This window comes from Saimiri boliviensis, chromosome 1 (genome assembly GCF_048565385.1).
Source record: "Saimiri boliviensis isolate mSaiBol1 chromosome 1, mSaiBol1.pri, whole genome shotgun sequence".
Lineage (NCBI taxonomy): Eukaryota > Metazoa > Chordata > Mammalia > Primates > Cebidae > Saimiri > Saimiri boliviensis.
In genome coordinates this window covers 23,561,939-23,580,532 of record NC_133449.1, presented here as the reverse complement: position 1 = coordinate 23,580,532, position 18,594 = coordinate 23,561,939, and the positions used below count along the sequence as shown (strand labels likewise).

The following is an 18,594-nucleotide window of genomic DNA, read 5'->3' as shown; positions in this document are numbered from 1 at the left end:
CATATATCAAACTGACAACTTGACACTTAGATATCTCAAAGGTACTTCTACTTTAACATGTTCAAAGTTTAACACATAATCATCACCTAATATTACTCACTTCCCAGGCTTTCCTGTCTCCATAAACGCAAACCGCGAATCCAGGTGCCAAATCCAGAAACCTAGAAGTCATCCTTGATACCCTTTCTCTCTCTAATCTTCAGATCCAATGGATCGCCAAGTAGCCAACTTTCTTTTCTAAATCTCTTTTGTCTTTTCCTTTCTCTCCATTTCACCATCTCTCCTAATCCAAGCTACTGTCCATCTTTTACCTGGGCTATTGCAATGGTTTTCTAATTTATCTTCATCTTTTTTTTTTTTTTTTTTTTTTTTTTTTTTGAGATAGAGTCTTGCTCTGTTGCCAGGCTGGAGTTCAGTGGCACAATTTCAGCTCTCTGCAATCTCTGCCTCCCAGGTTCGAGTGATTCTCTTGCCTCAGCCTCTCAAGTAGCTGGGACTACAGGTGTGCACCACCACATTCAGTTAGTCTTTGTATTTTTAGTAGAGATGGGATTTCACCATGTTGGCCAGGATGATCTCGATCTCTTGACTTCGTGATCCACCTGCCTTGGCCTCCAAAGTGCTGGGATTACAGGTGTGAGCCACTGCACCCAGCCTCTAGTTTATCTTCTTATACCCACTCTTTTCTCTTGTAATCCATATCCTGCACTGTAGTAAAAGTGATCTCTTCAAAAGGCAAATTTAATCATGTCACAGCCTTGCTCAATACACTTCCATAGCCTTCCATACCTAGTAGAGCAGTGATAAGACCCTTAAAGGGCCACAAGTCTTTGTATAGACTGCCCCATGCCTGTCTCTGCAGCCTCGTTTTCTACCATGGCTCTCCTTCCAACTACAGGACCTTCAAACATATTTGTTTTATCTCAGATCTCTCTACCATGATCCAAATATCTATCAAGAGGGAGCTTAGTGGATAAACTATGATATCATATGATAGAGTACTATATAGCTGTATAAAGAAAGGTAAACTGCTATAATCTCCAGAATATGTTGTTAAGAGAAAAAATGAGGTAAACAATAATGAATATGGCCTTAGAAAAGGGGAATATATGAACATAAATGTGTATGTATATATGCACACATATTTTCTTATATTTTCTAACAGGAGAATAAAAAATGGAGATGTTTCAGCCAAATTCAAGGACAGTAAAAAAAAAAAAAAAATTTAAGGGAAAAAAAAGGCCAGGTGCAAGGCCTCATGCCTGTAATGGCCTCAAGCCTGTAACCCCAACATTTTGGGAGGCTGAGGCAGGAGTTTTAGCCTAGGGCAACATAGAGAGATCCCATCTTTACCAAAAAAAAAAAAAAAAAAAGAAAGAAAGAAAGAAAAAATCAAAACTAGCCAGGTGTGGTACCACATGCCTGCAGTCCCAGCTACTTGAGAAGGTGAGGTGGGAGCAGCATTTGAGCTCAGGAGGCAGAGGCAGTGAGCTGTGATTATACTCCAGCCTAGGCAACAGAGTGAGATTCTGTCTCAATCAATCAATCAATAAACGCTAAGGGAAACCAGTGTTCACCTTTCACCTTCATAAAGAGGAGGAGACAGAATGGAAGGGATGGGTGTAGGAGCTAGACTCCTCTGAATTACTGTGTTTTGAAGATTTTATTTTGGTATCATGTAAATGTTCCACATAAATATGAAACAAAATTAAAAATGTAAAAAATGAATCCCTAAAATCAAAGAAATATACTGAATTTTATTTTTAGTTCATAGATTAGCCACAGAGAAAGGAATAATTTCTTTTTTTTTTTTTTTTCAAGATGGGTTTCACCATGATGGCCAGGCTGATCTTGAACTCCTGACCTCAGGTGATCCACCCACCTCGGCCTCCCAAAGTGCTAGAATTACAGGCGTGAGCTACCGCTTCCGGCCAAGAAAGGAATAATTTCAACTGATGTGAAATTAAGAACACAATAACTTGCTGGGCATGGTGGCTCATGCCTGTAATTCCAGCACTTTGGGAGGCTGAGGTAGGCAGATCATCTGAGGTCAGGAGTTTGAGACCAGCCTGTCCAAGATGGTGAAACCCTGTCTCTACTAAAAATACAGAAATTAGCTGGGCATGGTTGTGCACACCTGTAATTCCAGCTACTTGGGAGGCCGAGGCAAGAGAATCTCTTGAACCCAGAAAGCAGAGATTGCAATGAGCTGAGGTCATGCTATTGCACTCTAGCCTGGGCAATGGAGTAAGACTCTGTCTCAAAAATAATAATAATAATAAATAGAACGCAGTAACTTGACTGTATGTCCTTATTTAGGGATATGGCCTATGAACAAAAAGATACCAAGAAAATTATAAACTTTCAATAATCATGTTACTATAAATAACTATAATGGAGGGGGGGTGCAATGGCTCCTGCTTGTAATCCTAGCACTTTGGGAGGGTGAGGCAGGAGGATTGCTCGAGCTCAAGAGTTTGAGACTAACTTGGGCAACACAGCAAGATCTCATCTCTACCAAAAAAAAAAAAAAAAGCCAGGTGTGGTGGCATGCACCTGTATTCTGAGCTACTCAGGAGGCTGAGGCAGGAAGGTCACTTGAGCCCAGAACATAAAGGCTGCAGTGAACTATGATTGTCACTGCACTCCAGCTTGGGTGAGAGAGCAAAACCCTATCTCAACAACAACAAAAGTAAATATACCTATATCCTTAGAAGCCATGAGTTTCAGGAGAAAAAAACTCTAGGAAGTTTAGTTAGGCCAAGCTCAGTGGCTCACACCTGTAATCTCAGCACGTTGCAAGACCGAGGCAGGGGAATTACTTGAGGTCAGGAGCTGGAGACCAGCCTGGACAACATGGTGAAACCCATTTATACTACAAATACAAAAATTGGCCAGGCATGGTGGTGCAGGACTATAATCCCAGCTACTCAGGAGGCTGAGGGCACAAGAATCACTTAAACCAAGGAGACAGAGTTTGTAGTGAGTCAAGATGATGCCACTGCACTCCAGCCTGGACAACAGAGTAAGACTCTGTCTAAAAAAAGAAAACAAAAAAGAAGAAGAAGTTAAGTTAAAGCCCTATAGCCCTCAGAGTAAACTGAAACTATCAGAATTCTTCATGCATTTTCTCTTAAAAAATAAAAGGATATTTTCTAGCTCTATCCATTGAAAAGGACTAGAAACCTCTTGTTATTTCTCAATGGATCGAGCTAGGAAATATCTATCTCATAGCAATGAGCACCTCTTAAATACATACTGTGGTCTCTAAATATCATTTTCCAATCATAGGAACCCAGGCTCTGTTGAGAAATGATTGATTCCAGATTTGAGGCAGGAAATGTATAAGATGAGCCTGAAACATCTTGTCTAACCAGAAAGCAGGGCCCCACTAGCCAAATATGAGACAATTTGAGCCTTAAAAAGAATAACTTGAATGGCTTGAAACACATAAGTTATAGTTAAGTTTCTGAGCACATAACTGATTTTTTAAAAATTCATTGATCACCTTTGGAAGATTATTATTTTGAAAGCTAGCAAATAGCATATATCATGTCTTTCTTGTATATTCAAGCTATACCTCAGAATAACCAAATAATTGATGAAAGAATAGAAAGCTCTAATGAAATAATCTAGGCCCTTGCTTGTTAGAAATGCAAATTTTTGGCCAGGTGTGGTGGCTCATGCCTGTAATTCCAGCACTTTGGGAGATCACTTAAAGTCAGGAGTTTGAGACCAGCCTGGGCAACATGACGAAACCCCATCTCTACTAAAAATACAAAAATTAGCTAGGTATGGTGGTGGTGCATGCCTGTAGTCTTAGCTACTTTCGAGACTGAGGCAGGAGAATGCCTTGAACCCAGGAGGCAGAGGTTGTAGTGAGCCGAGATTGTGCCATTGCACTCCAGCCTGGGTAACAGAGTGAGACTCTATCTTAAAAAAAAAAAAAAAAAAAAAAAAAAAGCTCATGGATCTCATTGAAGATGCTGGTGCGATCTGTATCCGGCATTCCCAGAAGAGTCTTTATGTGAATAGCCTCAGGCACCACATAGAGAATTTTGTCTTGATCCAGAAAAGAAAAAGACCCAGTGGTTGCTGAGACAGTAGAAGTGAAAAAGGAAACTATCCCAATGTGTCCACCCTTACGAAGTTGAGCATACACACCACCTGAAGATCCAGAGTCATTTGGAATCTTATCTTAAAGAAGTTTTTGGTTCATCTCTGCCTAGAGATGATTGGCAAGACATCTCCCTGGAAGATCATCATCTGAAGTTGAATCTCTTGGCACACTTAGCTGATGACTTGGGTCATGTAGTCCCTAACTCCAGACTCCACCAGATGTGCAGGGTTAGAAATGCTCTTGATTTCTATAATGTCCCTATTCAAGGGAGATCTAAATTTGATGAACTCAGTGCCAGTAATCAGCCCCCATAGTTTGAACATCGCTTGGAGTTACTAAGCAATTTGAAAGAGAAACACATTGAAATCATTTTTATTCCTGAGCAAGGGGGCTGCTTATTAGACTTTTTGATACTTTACCATGTTAAATACTACCAGAACTGTTCTCTAAACCCACTTTTTCTATAGAGGAATGTATCATCTCTTTTTTTCCCTCATATTATGAATGAACAAATAACAGGACTTTCTATTTTCATATTTGCTGAATCCATTTTTAAAATGAAATTAGGTCAATAATTTATGAAAAATTTTGAGAGGACGCTGTCATTAACTTAGGCTTACGACAGGAGAACATTGCAAGTTCACACCCTTCATAGGCATAAAGTAGTATTGCAAGAAAATATTTCCATCCTGTTAGGACTCATATCTAACATAGGATTAGTATATATTGCACAAATACAAATGAACTTGTATTACGTAGACACCTATAAAAGAAACATAAAAGCATGTTGTATATTACCAACTATTCTATATTAAATTCTTTTGAAATGGAAGTAGATTTGTTAAAAAAAAAGGAATGCAAAATATATTATTTTGCATTGTTGAAGAAAAAAAAGAAATGCAAAGTATCATGCACCATTCCAGACCTACTGAATCAGAACATACACTTTAACAAGACCCCCAGGTGATACCTATTTTATTAATCCATTCTTGCATTGCTATAAAGAACTACCTGAGATTGGGTAATTTATAAAGAATAGAAGTTTAATTGACTCACAGTTCCACAGGCTGTACAGGAAGCATGGCTGGGGAGGCCTCAGGAAACTTGCAATCATGCGGAAGGCAAAGGGGAAGCAGGTACATCTTACATGGCTGGAGAAGGAGAAAGAGAGAGAAGGGGGAAGTACTACACACTTTTATAAACAACCAGATCTCCTGAGAACTCACTGCTATGAAAACACCAATCCCCCCAATCTGATCACCTCCCACCACACTCCTCTTCCAACATGAGATTTGGGAGGGGAACCAGACCCAAACCATACCATAAAGTCCGAGAGGCACCAATCTAGACAATGATTATCAATAGCTAATGAAACAATTAGGCAAGAAAGCTAATGGGGGAACTTCATACTGAAGTAAGCCAATTGACAATACCTGAACCCAATAATGTCTTTTTCTTTCTTTCTTTTCTTTTTTTGAGACAGAGTCTTGCTGTGTTGCCCAGGCTGGAGTGCAGTGGTGCCATCTTGGCTCACTGCAACCTCTGCCTCCTGCATTCAAGCAATTCTCCTGCCTCAGCCTCCTGAGTACCTGGGATTACAGGTTCGGGCCACCATGACTGGCTAATTTTTGTATTTCTAGTAGAGATGGGGTTTTACCATGTTGGCCAGGTTGGTCTCAAATTCTTTTTTTTTTTTTTTTTTTTTTTTTTGAGACGGAGTTTCACTCTTGTTACCCAGGCTGGAGTGCAATGGCGTGATCTCGGCTCACTGCAACCTCCGCCTCCTGGGTTCAGGCAATTCTCCTGCCTCAGCCTCCTGAGTAGCTGGGATTACAGGCACGCGCCACCACACCCAGCTAGTTTTTTGTATTTTTAGTAGAGACGGGGTTTCACCACGTTGACCAGGATGGTCTCGATCTCTCGACTTCGTGATCCACCCGCCTCGGCCTCCCAAAGTGCTGGGATTACAGGCTTGAGCCACCGCGCCCGGCCTGGTCTCAAATTCTTGACCTCAAGTGATCTGCCCACCTCAGCCTTCCAAAGTTCTGGGATTACAGGCATAAGCCACCACATCTAGCCAATGTCTTAACATCAAAAGTGAGATTCAATTAGACATTATGTGTCTCCTGTTGTGAAGCACTAAGTAGACTGGCCAGGTATTGATAATTGTTGAAGTTGCATTATGAGTATATAGGGGCTCATTATACTATTCTCTTTACTCCTATATGGATTTTGTTTACATTTTCTTATTTATTTATTCTTAAGTGTAGGAAAATATACATAACCTAAAGCTTCCCATCTTAACCATTTTAAGTTCAGTGGTATTAAGTACATTCATGTTATTGTACAACCATCACAACCATCCAACTCCAGAACATTTTTCATCTTGCAAAACTGAAACTCTGTACCCATTAACCAATGAGTCCTCATTTCCCTTCCTCCCAGATAATTTTTTAAAGACATTTTTATCTTTATTAACCAGCCTTTGCTGCAAAAATAAACTACCCCCAAATCTTAACAGCTTACAATGACAAATGTCTATTTTTTCCTCGATTGTGACTGTGCTGGGCTGGTCCCAAGACAACAGGTTGGATTCAGGGCTACCCTGAGTGTTTCTCACTAGGGGACAAGGTGAAATAGCAGCTACCTGTGGGTGGCAGGAGGGCAAAGGGACTGATGGAAACTGACCATGGCTTCCTCACTCATCATTGACAAAAGTAAGAGCGCCAAACCTAACATCAACAGAATGAGGAGAAAATACTCCACCCATTGGGTAGAAAGAAGTAATTTGGCTAGAAAATCTTCCATTTTTTCTAGATTTTATAATTTGTTGCTGTAGAGTTTCAAGTAATTTGATTTACTCTTCTTTTAATCACTCCTATGTCTGTGGTTATATCTCCCTCCTCATTCCCAGTCTTTAAGACTTTGGCTATCTCTTGTTTCCCAGCTCTAACTCACAATACATTTCATTCATGTTACTGGTTTTTATAAAGAACAAGCTGGGACTATAGCCACCCACCACGACACCCAGCTTATTTTTGCATTTTTAGTAGAGATGGGGTTTCGCCATGTTGGCCAGGCTGGTCTTGAACTGACTTCAACTGATTCACCCGCCTTGGCCTCCCAAAGTGCTGGGATTACAGGTGTGAGCCACCATGCCCAGCCCATTTCCCAACTTTCATAATTGGATACATTTCTACTAAATATATTTTCCTATATCAGGGAAACCACACAGTTTCTACACACTCACACAGAACACTTCGTTTCTGACGCTAGATATGCAGGTTTTATCCCACATCAACCAATTCTCTGACACAGGCTGGGTGTTCCACAATTCAATTCTGACTTTCTCTACCTGCTGTTAGTGTCAGATCCCACAGATTAAGGGCTCAGTCCAGCAATGTTACCCCCATTAAAGATGCCAACTGCAAATCCAAGCCTCCTATGCTTCTGACCAACTGAATGTATAAATCGGGGATTTCTATGACTCCCTCCTTGGGTTTGATAATTTGCTAGAATGGTTCACAAAACCCAGGGAAACATTTATGTTTACCAGTTTATTATAAAGAATATCATACCCTGGGTGCAGTGGCTCATGCCTGTAATCCCAACACCTTGGAAGGTCGAAGTAGGTGCATCACTTGAGGCCAAGAGTTCAAGACCAGCCTGGCCAGCATGGCAAAATGCTGTTTCTACTAAAAATGTAAAAATTGGCTGGGCTTGGTGGCACACATCTGTAATCTCAGCTACTTGGAAGGCCGAGGCAGGAGAATCACTTGAACCCAGGAAACAAGAGGTTGCAGTGACCCAAGATTGCATCACTGCATTTCAGCCTGAGCAACAGAGCCAGACTCTGCTTAAAATTATATGGGGATGAACAGCCAGGTGAAGAGGTATGTAGAATGAGGTCCAGAAGGGTCCCAAGTGCAGGAGCCTCTGTCCCCACAGAGTTGGAGTATACCACATCACCTTCCCACGGTGGATGTGTTCACCAGCTAGGAAACTCACCAAATTTCATTGTTCAAGAGTTTTTAGGACCAGGTGGGGTGGCTCACACCTTTAATCCCAGCTCTTTGGGAGGCCAAGGCAGGTGGATCACCTGAGGTCAGGAGTTCGAGACAGGCTTGGCCAAGATGGTGAAACCCCATCTCTACTAAAAACACAAAAATTAGCCTGGTGTGGTGGCTCATGCCTGTAGTCCCAGCTACTCAGGAGGCTGAGGCAGGAGAATTGCTTGAACCCAGGAGGCAGAGGTTGCAGTGAGCTGAGATCAAGCCACTGCACTCCATCCTGGGCAACAGAGTGAGACTCAGTCTCAACAACAACAAAAAAGAGTTTTTATAGCACGTAATCTCCTCTGCTTCCCTTTCCCAGGGTCTTTCTGGTGACCAGCTCATTCTGAAGCTATCTAGGGCCCCCACCTTAAGTCACTTTATTAACATAAACCCCAGTGTGCTCATAAGGGCTTGTTATGAATATAAAAAGTCACTTCTATCACATAAGAAATTCCAAGGGTTTTAGGAGCTCTGTACAAGAACACTTTATTAGAATAAAAGACACTTATTGGCCAGGCACAGTGGCTCATGCCTATAATTCCAGTACTTTAGGCTGAGGTGGGAGAATTGCCTGAGTCCAGTTCATGACCAGCCTAGGCAACATACCAAGACCCTATATCTAGTTAAAATAAAAGAAAATTAAAAAGAAAGAGATGCTTATTCAGAAAATAACAAAGGTTTTAAGAGTGCTATTGCAGGAACTCAGGACAAAGACCAAAAATATATATTTCTTATTACACACTATAAGATTACAATAAGATTACATTGACCAAGGGGCTCAGTAAGCTAAAAATCTTTTTTCGAGATGAAGTCTTGCTCTGTTGCTATGTTAGCCAGGATGGTCTCAATCTCCTGACTTCGTGACCTGTCCACCTCAGTCTCCCAAAGTGCTCAGATTACAGGCTTGAGCCATCGTGCCGGCCCTCACGAAGATAAAATCTTAAGCACTTTCAATTCCTAGTTTTCTTGGGGTACTTTAGTATACTTAGTGGTTGGTATTATTAGAATTATTTGTTTAACTATTGAATCTTCTTCATCCATTCCTCTTCCGCCTTCTAAAATTCCTATTATTCTCATAGCAGGATCTCCTGAATGTTTCCTTAAGTCCCATCATTTTAAGATTTCCATCTCTATACCCTTTTGCTCTGTTGTGTTACAGAAATAATTATCCAATCATACTTGTTAAAGCACATTAAGGAAGACTTTATTCAGCACCATCACTACAGGTACAGGGACCACTGCAACGGGGTCTTGCAGTGGAGGAGACAGGTCGGGATCAACTCTGAATACATCATAGACAAGTGGGAATGAATAGCCAAGGAGCAGCGTAGGGGTCAATGGATGGAAAATGAGTAAGAAGAGGCATCAGGGGTAAGGGGGATTCTATTTAAACTTACTTAACAGGATTCTTACTGAAGACAGGCCACAGTGGTCAGCTATCACTTGGGGGATGGTGGAGAATGAGGAACTTGATCAGATATTGAGGGTGATCAGATGTCAAGGATGGGAGGTTCCTACTAAAACAGGAATTTACAAGGGGTGCTATGGATATGTACTGGGAGGAGGTCAGGGATGATGCTAAACATCCTACAATGCACAGGACAATCTCCTACAACAACGAATTATCTAGTCCAAAATGTCAATAGTGCCAAAGTTGAGAAACCTTGATGTAGCTTACGGATACAGCTTTTACTCAGGTAAAATCGCCAGCATCCTTCTCCTGAAGCTGAACCTCTCCCCCAGGACTGTCAGGAGGAGGGGGCGTGATAAGGGATCCCAGGACTGCGTTTTGCCTTCCTTCCCCATCCCCCCAACTGCTCCTCTCTCTTCTCTTAGCAGCACCCCATTTGCCCACTCATACTCAAGATGGGCAGGATGCCAGTCTGTTACATTAAATGTGCCAAAAGCCTGGCCTTGCCTGGAAAATGGACCAATCCGCCTGCCAAGAGGTTGGGTCTTGTTCCCTAGAGAGAGGGAAGTTTCCTTTCCCTTGCAGTGAGAGCTAGAATCGCATTTTCTCCCAAGCTGAAAGACTCTTTTTCTACAGGCAAAAGGACAAGAAAATCTGATTTGCTTGCTTCTAACTTTGCGTTTTAAAGGGGGAAGGAGGAAAGGGAAAAGAGGGAGGGTAGTTCTGCTCAGCCCCACCCCTCCGGCTGCCCAGAGTCCAGCCGTCCATTCCGGTGGTGGTAGAGGCAGTCCTGGGGCTCTGGGGCTCCGGCTCTGCTACTGGGACTCGCAGGAGCCAGAACCACTCAGCGCCGCCACGAAAGGAGCCCGGCCAGGAGTAAGTAACTCACAAGGGCGCCGGGGAACCGGGTCGGGCTGCGGGCTTCCATCTCAGAGGGAGTGTGATTTCCCTGACGCTCTTCGTCGTTGCTCTTCTCTGCCGCTTCCAGTCCGGCACCGCCATCCCACCTCCCGCCGTTCCAATCTGTGTTCCAGGTGGGGTTGGTCTGGAGGCGGCCGGGGAACTGCCAGGCAGGAGCGCGGGGCTGGGGCTGGGGCCGGGGCCGGGGCCGCGGGAGACCAGCGCAGCAAGGCGCAGGGCGGCAGGGGGCGCCATGGTGCCGGCCTGAAGCTGGGCTGCTCCGCTAGGACACAGCGGCCCCTGCCCTGCCCTTTCCTGTCCTGCCCTGTGTCCTCAGAGAACATGTTAGCCGTGCACTTTGACAAGCCGGGTGGACCAGAAAACCTTTACGTGAAGGAGGTGGACAAGCCGAGCCCGGGGGAGGGTGAAATCCTCCTGAAAGTGGCGGCCAGCGCCTTGAACCGGGCGGACTTAATGCAGGTACTTCGGGCTCAGCCCTGCTGGGGCGGGCGGGACTCCAGAGCCTGCCTCTCAACAGCACTCAGTGAACATTGACCAGATGTGAAGGCGCGCACCGCCCCACACTCGCCCCACACTCGGCAGACAGGTGCACTGGGGCTTCCCAGACCTAAACCCAGAAAGCGGCCTTGGTTCACACAAAACAAGTGCGGGTATTTGCAAAGCATAATCCACCCCCTACTAATCTCAGCAGCTCAGTTCTCCTGATAAGGAGGGCGGAACTAACATTGTTGTGGGGTGTGGGCACATTTACTCCCCGGGCTACCCAGTTCACCCTCTTCATTCTACAGATAAGAAACTGAAGCGAGGTTAAGCAGAAAACCCAAGGCCATAACACTAGCAATCAGAAGAGCTGGGATTCAAGCTGAGGTCTTTGTGGCTCCAAAGACCTCTTAGCTCTTTCCACTCTGAGAGTCCCACAGCTGACAGCAGGCAGTACTCTGAGAATTTTCTTCTGTCTGCTACTGATTCACTGACCTGGGCCAGCTGCATTGGTTGGGGTCATTCAGAAATGTGCATCAGAATTCGCTGGGGTACAAGAGAAACGTGATGGGGGCTGAGGCAAGCGTACTTTGGAAATACTCCTCTGGTGGTTCTGGCACACACTCCTAGTTAAGTCCCTCTGCTCTACAGCTTCTGAAGACTGGGGTGAGTGAGCACAGAGAACCTAGTGCTTGATGCATGGGAATCATCATCAAGGAGTCCACAGTTTTGTTCCTAATCCCAGTACTAATTTTTCCCTGCCTGGGACTCAGTTTCTCCATTTGTAAAGCAAGAGGTTCAGACAAGGTAAATAGCTAAGGACGCTGCCAGTTATAACACTGATCATGTGACCTCTACCAGTTATACCACTGATCATGTGACTCCAGTTTATTTGCATAAAACCAGTGGCCTCTCCTTTCTCTTCTCCTGACTTACAAAAACCTGATTTCATCCTGAAATTTCTTTCTGAAAATGAAAAAAGCAGGGATATTGGAAGAGGGGCTAAGGGTGGTGACACACAGATTGCTGATCATGCTCACTGCTTAGTGCACTTCTTTCTCTGCAGAGACAAGGCCAATATGACCCACCTCCAGGAGCCAGCAATATTTTGGGACTCGAGGCATCTGGACATGTGGCAGAGCTGGGGCCCGGCTGCCAGGGACACTGGAAGATCGGGGATGCAGCCATGGCTCTACTGCCTGGTGGAGGCCAGGCTCAGTATGTCACTGTCCCTGAGGGGCTCCTCATGCCTATCCCAGAGGGACTGACCCTGCTCCAGGCTGCAGCCATCCCAGAGGCCTGGCTCACTGCCTTCCAGCTGTTACATTTTGTGGGTGAGGAGGCCTCTATGCTCACTCCACACAGGGTGGCTCAACACCTTCATAAATCAGCCACTTTGAATCCCAGCAATCCTCCAGGGCACTCCCAGGCCCTGCTGTATCACCTGTAGTGTCAGGTCCTCAAACCATGTTAGAAGGATTTGATGTTGAGGCTGAGAATCATGGTTAGCAGATAGAAGGCCTGGATAACACTGGATAGGAGGCCTATGTACATCTTAACACCGGAGGCCCAGCAGCAGTCCCAGCTGCTGAAAATCATGCTGAGCTTCTCTCTGGGGTTCACAGTGCAACAGAAGGGACCAATCGACTCATTTATTCCTCCTCAATCCCACTGAGGCCAGTCAAGAACTCACATAAGGGAGTCTAAGAAGACTGGGTCCTTGCCTTTAAAGAACACAGGGAAGTAACTGAGAAGAGAGTAACTGGGAAGGCAACATGTGCATAAGATCAGATAACCATAGAGCTTGGAAGGAGAGCCCTATCTCTAACTACAATAGAAGCTAGAGATGGGAAAAGTTGGTGTGGAGAAAGGTAGTCAGAAAGCTTTTTGGAAGAGAAGGCTTTGAAGGGTGGGTAGACTTGTGAAGGACATAAGGCATGCTAAGGTGGCCTAAGAAAGAGTATGGGTAGGGCTAGATGGCTCACACCTATAATTGTAGCACTTTGAAAGGCAGATCACTTGAGCCCAAGAGTTCAAAACCAGCCTGGGCAACATGGCAAAACGCTGTTTCTATAAAAAATACAAAAATTAGCCAGGTATGATGACGCATGCCTGTAGTCTCAGTTACTCAGGAGGTTGAGGTGGGAGGATCACCTGAGCCCAGGAAGGTCAAGGATGTAATGAGCTGTGATCATGCCACTGCACTCCAGCCTGGGCGGTTGAGTGAGACTCTGTCTCAAAGAAAAAGAAAGAGTATCAAGGTGAGACCAGCCACTGTACTCAGTAGTGAAGGATGACTATTGTCACTTGTAAAAAATGAGGCTGGGGCCAGATCATGGTGTCCTTGAATATCAAGCTGTCTGGACTCAATGCAAAAGCCAATGGAGAAGGAGTTTACATTGTGAGAAGGAAGTAACATAATGAAAGTGCCATCTTAGGAAGAGGAGCCTGGTGGCTGTGTGTTGCCCGGATCAGGAAGACTAGCTGGTAGTCAGTTTCAGACTCTAGAAGGACTGGCTTCGGGTGATGACCATGGGAATGACAGTTGTTCTCACTTATTCAGGTGTAAGTCAGAGATGTGCATTTTGGTGTTATATCATAAGTAAAATATAGATTATGGATGTGGGCTGCTTATAGCCCTGTTTCAAAAGCCTGTTTTCCACTTTAGCCAGAGGCAATAAGACAAAAAGGGACTGTCAACATGCTTTTTTTCTTTCTCCAAAGAACAAGCTCTCTAAAGAAGCAAGACAGTTTGTATTTGAGTCACAGCATCCTACCCCTACCAGCTCCCCCACCCCCCCAATAAAAAAGGAAAAGCAAAAGATTGATTTGGCATTTGGTGCAACAGCCAGGTGATCTTGATAGAATATGTCTGTGTGGGGATTGTGCAGCAGTTGCAAAGTAAAGAGAACTCTATACTTTCTGTCACAGGAAACGTTCAGGCTGGACACCATGTGCTAATCCATGCAGGACTGAGTGGTGTGGGCACAGCTGCGATCCAACTCACCCGGATGGCTGGAGCCATTCCTCTGGTCACAGCTGGCTCCCAGCAGAAGCTTCAAATGGCAGAAAAGCTCGGAGCAGCTGCTGGATTCAATTACAAAGAAGAGGATTTCTCTGACGCAACGCTGAAATTCACCAAAGGTAAACAACTGCTTCTACAGTTCAGCAGGAATATAAGAGATGATTAAATAAAATCCCCACCAGTCCCAAAGTTGCCAATGCTATGGTTCAGTGTTGCCTCTACCAAGTGCACAACAACTACCCTGACCAAATTCTAGTACTATGGTATTTGACCACTAGAGACAGGTAGTCATATCTAGATCTAAGATGGTTTCCATATGTATTCTTGCAAGAGATATGATTCATCCACACTTTAGAAACTGGATAATCACGCAGAGTTGGTCTAGAATTATCCAGCACCTTTTCTTCCCAACTGGCCATTCCACACTTAGGTAACAGGAGGCTTGGGGAAGAGACCAGTTTAGAGTTGGCCATGGTAGGGCTGAGTGGTAGCACCCTAAATGGGTGAGTAGATGTGCACATCTCTGTATTTCAAAGCCAGATCTGTCTATTTTTAGCTTATCCCTTTCCGTTTTTCTTTTTTTCTTTCCTTTTTTTTTTTTGTGACAGAGTCTCACTTTGTCACTGAGGCTGGAGTGCAATGGGATGATCTCAGCTCACTGCAACCTCCGCCACCCACGTTCATGCAATTCTCCAGCCTCAGCCTCCCAAGTAGCTGGGATCACAGGCATATACCATGCCCAGCTAATTTTTGTATTTTTAGTAGAGACAGGGTTTCACTATGTTGGCCAGGCTGGACTCAAACTCCTGACCTCAGGTGATCTGCCCCCCTCTGCTTCCCAAAGTACTGGGATCACAGATGTCAGCCACTGAGCCCAACCTCCATTTTTCATATGGGTAGAAAAGGAGAGATGAAAGCAAAGCCAGCAAGCTATAATTCCAGTAACCCAGTGCAGACACTTTCTAACTTCAATGTGAACAACTAGCCTAAGTTGGACCTCCTGTATTCTGTTCTCAGTCATGTCTGGGTGTCAGTGGGACTGTACTTATTTTGGCATGAGAGGGGATTCTAGGTCATGGTGTTGCCTCATTTCCTTCTTGCTGTAGCTAGTCATCATAAAGGGTGAACACAGGCTATGACAGTTCTGCTATCTAAACTCCATTTACAATGGTTTTTCAAGCAGTGTTTTTAATTCCAACCTATAGATTTACCATTTGTATCTGTATTTATTTACATCCATAATCTACAAATATATCATGGTATCTTATTTTGCACCAAGCTTTCTATATCAAACATCACAAATCTGTTTCCTATGGAAGGTGCTGGAGTTAATCTTATTCTAGACTGCATAGGCGGATCCTACTGGGAGAAGAATGTCAACTGCCTGGCTCTTGATGGTCGCTGGGTTCTCTATGGTCTGATAGGAGGAGCTGACATCAATGGGCCCCTGTTATCAAAGCTACTTTTTAAGCGAGGAAGTCTGATCACCAGTTTGCTGAGATCTAGGGACAATAAGGTGAGTGATGAATGAAAAGAAAACGTGATTTAACCCAGAAAAATTATGGTTCATTTACATTATCCCAAGAAAGGAAGCTCTATCTTAGGTTAGGGAGGTTAGTTTCTGTGAAGAAACCTGCCCTTATGAAGATAAATTGGGAACCTGGTTTCAGAGAACTGATTCAGATTGGTTGATAGAGGCTTCAGTATCATGAAGAGTGTAGCTGATACTTCACATATTATCTGAACATTCTAATAGAATGAACAAAGCACAGACCATATTGGGAAGTACTTCTAGTAGTTCTAAGAATTTGTTTTCAAAGGCCGAATTCATCTCAATGTGCTAAGAAAGACTCTTAGGTGAGTAAAAACTAAGTAAGCCTTGGCCTTCAACAGATTATAGGTTCCATGCCCGGCACAGTGGCACTAGCTTGCAGTCCCAGCTTGGGGACTTGGAAGGCTGAAGGGGAGGATTGCTTGAGCCCAGGAGTTTCGAGGCTGCAGTGAGCTATGATTGCACCTGTGCATAGCTGCTGCACCCTAGCCTGGGCAACATAGCAAAACCCCATTTAAAAAAAATAAATAAAAAGATTATATGCTCCTGAAATCTTCTGTCAGTCTAGTGGGTACCAACTTTGCGAATGTTTCCACCATAGGGTTTCATACCTCCTAAGGGACAGGAGAGCTTAAGCATCCCTTTTGCATTGAGCCTATGAGTCCTATCTGTGGCTGCCTCCTGGGTGAAGCCTTTATTTAAAAACAATTCTTAGGCTTTCAGTGAAACTAACATTTTACTTCAGGCTTCAGTCTTTATCCGGTACAGAACAGAAGTCACACATTTGGAGGTACAGGGGAGCCAGAGATCACCTGTAACCCCTCTTTAGCTCCTATGTGGTTTCTTCAGCTGGATCTAGAAACCAAATTGATAAGCATGTACTTTTTTTTTCTTTTTCTTTTTTTTGAGACAGGGTCTTACTCTGTCACCCAGGCTGGAGTGCAGTGGCACAATGAGCCTCCTGGGTAGCTAAGAGTAAAGGCATACCACCATGCCCAGCTTGTATTTTTTACAGAGACATGGTTTCACCATGTTGCCCAGGCTGATCTCAAACTCCTAGGCTCAAGTGATCCACCCACCTTGGCCTCCTAAAGTGCTGAGATTACAGGTGTGACCCACTGTGCCCGACCAGATTTTATTCATTTTATATGTATATAGGGATCTTCACAAGAGAGTGAAGTCTAAAGAAGTGGCCAAAGTAAAATGCTTTTGTAATTTTTAGACAAAGAACAATAAATTTGAGAAGAAATAACAACACAAAGTCTGGCTAGGGATGGTAAATTTCTAGGGAAGTCACTAGGAGATATATGGGGCAGGGAGGGGAGCGTAAAACTCGTGGAAGATTAGGGTTACTTCCTTAAGCATATTTATTCAGATCCATTGTAGCCCCGTTTCCAGTCTTTGGTGATAAGGGCTATTTTTTTGCCCTAGTATGAGGTCCCAAAAGAATCTTTATGATTTGCTACATGCAAGAAGAGGCAGGTCAGCTAGCCTTTTCTGAAACTACAATTTCTTCAATGTTTTCATCTCAAAATGAACAATATAACTATCAGACATATTCTGAGATGGCACATCACTCCTTCAGGGGGGTATTGCACACGCATGCTGGGAAGCGAGGGGTTAAGTGTCCCTGTGTGCTTTTTCAGACATGTGATTTCAGAAAGAGCAGAAAAGCTGAGGAGGATGTGGAGCGCAGGGTGAGGCTCTCTTCCAGGCTGATGATCTCCTTTCCCTTGTCTCAGTACAAGCAAATGCTAGTGAATGCTTTCACGGAGCAAATTCTGCCCCACTTCTCCACGGAGGACCCCCAACGTCTACTGCCGGTTCTGGACAGGATCTACCCAGTGACTGAAATCCAGGAAGCCCATAAGTACATGGAGACCAACAAGAACATTGGCAAGATCGTCCTGGAACTGCCCCAGTGAAGGAGAAGGGGGCAGGACAGGATTCGGCCACCCCAGCCCTTTCCAGAGCAAACCTGGAGTAGATTTACAATAGGCAGGCAAGAAACCGGGTGCTTCCCCCAGAGTCGTGTAAAGCTGGTCTAAGGAAATAAAGAGTGGACTGGTAGGGCAGCAAGAGGACTCGGGCCGCCAAGGTTGGGTGAGGTGGAAGTCCGGCGGGCGTCACAGTGGGGATTACAAAGGCCGGATCAGCTGAGGCTCAACCTGAAGGCCCCTCCAGGGTCGGAGATTCGGGGTATAGTTACAGCGTCAGCCGTGACACAAGCTGCCAGAATCCTGGAGACTCCGCCTTGCGCACGGCTAGAGGCCCAGGCCCAACCTCGCGTCTTCCACACCTGCCCACGAACCCCGCAACCAAGGGGCACCACAGCAGGCCCTGCCCCCGCCCGCTACTCACCTGGGCCCCAGCCCACCTCTCGCCGCTCTCCTCGGGCCCCACCACCTCGCGCTAAACACCTCCGCCACCCTCCTCAGGTCCCGCCCCCTCCCGCTACTCACCTAGGTCCTGCCCGAGCTCACCGCCCTCAGGCCCCGGCCCCTCCCCGATACTCACCTGGGTCCCGCCCCAGCTCACCGCCCTCAGGCCCCGACCCCTCCCCGATACTCAGCTGGGCCCCACCCCAACTCACCGCCCTCAGGCCCCGACCCCACCCTGATACTCACCTGGGCCCCACCCCATTTCTCACCACCCTCCTCAGGCCCTGTGTCCCCGCCCGGTTACTCACCTGGGTCCCACCCTAGCTCAGCACCTCCTCAGGCCCCGACCCCTTCCGTATCACCTGGGCCCCGCCCCAGCTCTCAGCACCCTCCTCAGGCCCCGCCCTCTCCCGCTACTTACCTAGGTCTCGCCCCACCTGTCAAACCCAGCTCAGGCCCCGCCTCCCCGCCCCCGCCCCCACAGCTACTCACCTGGGCTCCACCCCAGCTCACCGTCCTCCTCAGGCCCCGCCCCCTCCGCCCAGGTCCCTCTGCCCAGGGCCTCCCCTACCCGAACATCTCGCCTCTGGGAGGCTACGCCCCGCCCTTTACGCTACGGAGCCCGGAAGCGTCTTGGTCGCTCGCCTAT

The 18,594-nt window shown here is 45.5% G+C and overlaps 1 protein-coding gene, 1 long non-coding RNA gene and 1 pseudogene across 2 annotated transcripts in view; 2 read left to right on the top strand and 1 right to left on the bottom strand.

The window, feature by feature from the left end:
• LOC120366037 (uncharacterized) overlaps positions 1-18,560 on the bottom strand; it is a 42,741-nt gene extending 24,181 nt beyond the window's left edge. The window contains exons 1-3 of the long non-coding RNA XR_012516573.1: positions 18,438-18,560; positions 13,995-14,074; positions 5,177-5,271 (exon numbers count right to left, since the gene is read on the bottom strand). This is a non-coding gene — a long non-coding RNA (uncharacterized LOC120366037). The remainder of the gene's footprint in view (positions 1-5,176; positions 5,272-13,994; positions 14,075-18,437) is intronic.
• LOC141583719 (large ribosomal subunit protein mL50 pseudogene) lies at positions 3,984-4,434 on the top strand (annotated as a pseudogene).
• Positions 10,179-17,881, top strand: TP53I3 (tumor protein p53 inducible protein 3). Its single transcript, XM_003935248.4, has 6 exons — positions 10,179-10,462; positions 10,824-10,966; positions 12,054-12,321; positions 13,919-14,131; positions 15,332-15,528; positions 17,307-17,881. The coding sequence occupies exons 2-6, from the start codon at positions 10,829-10,831 to the stop codon at positions 17,487-17,489; spliced, it is 999 nt and encodes a 332-aa protein (XP_003935297.1). The 5' UTR covers positions 10,179-10,462; positions 10,824-10,828; the 3' UTR covers positions 17,490-17,881.
• Positions 18,561-18,594: the final 34 nt, after the last annotated feature.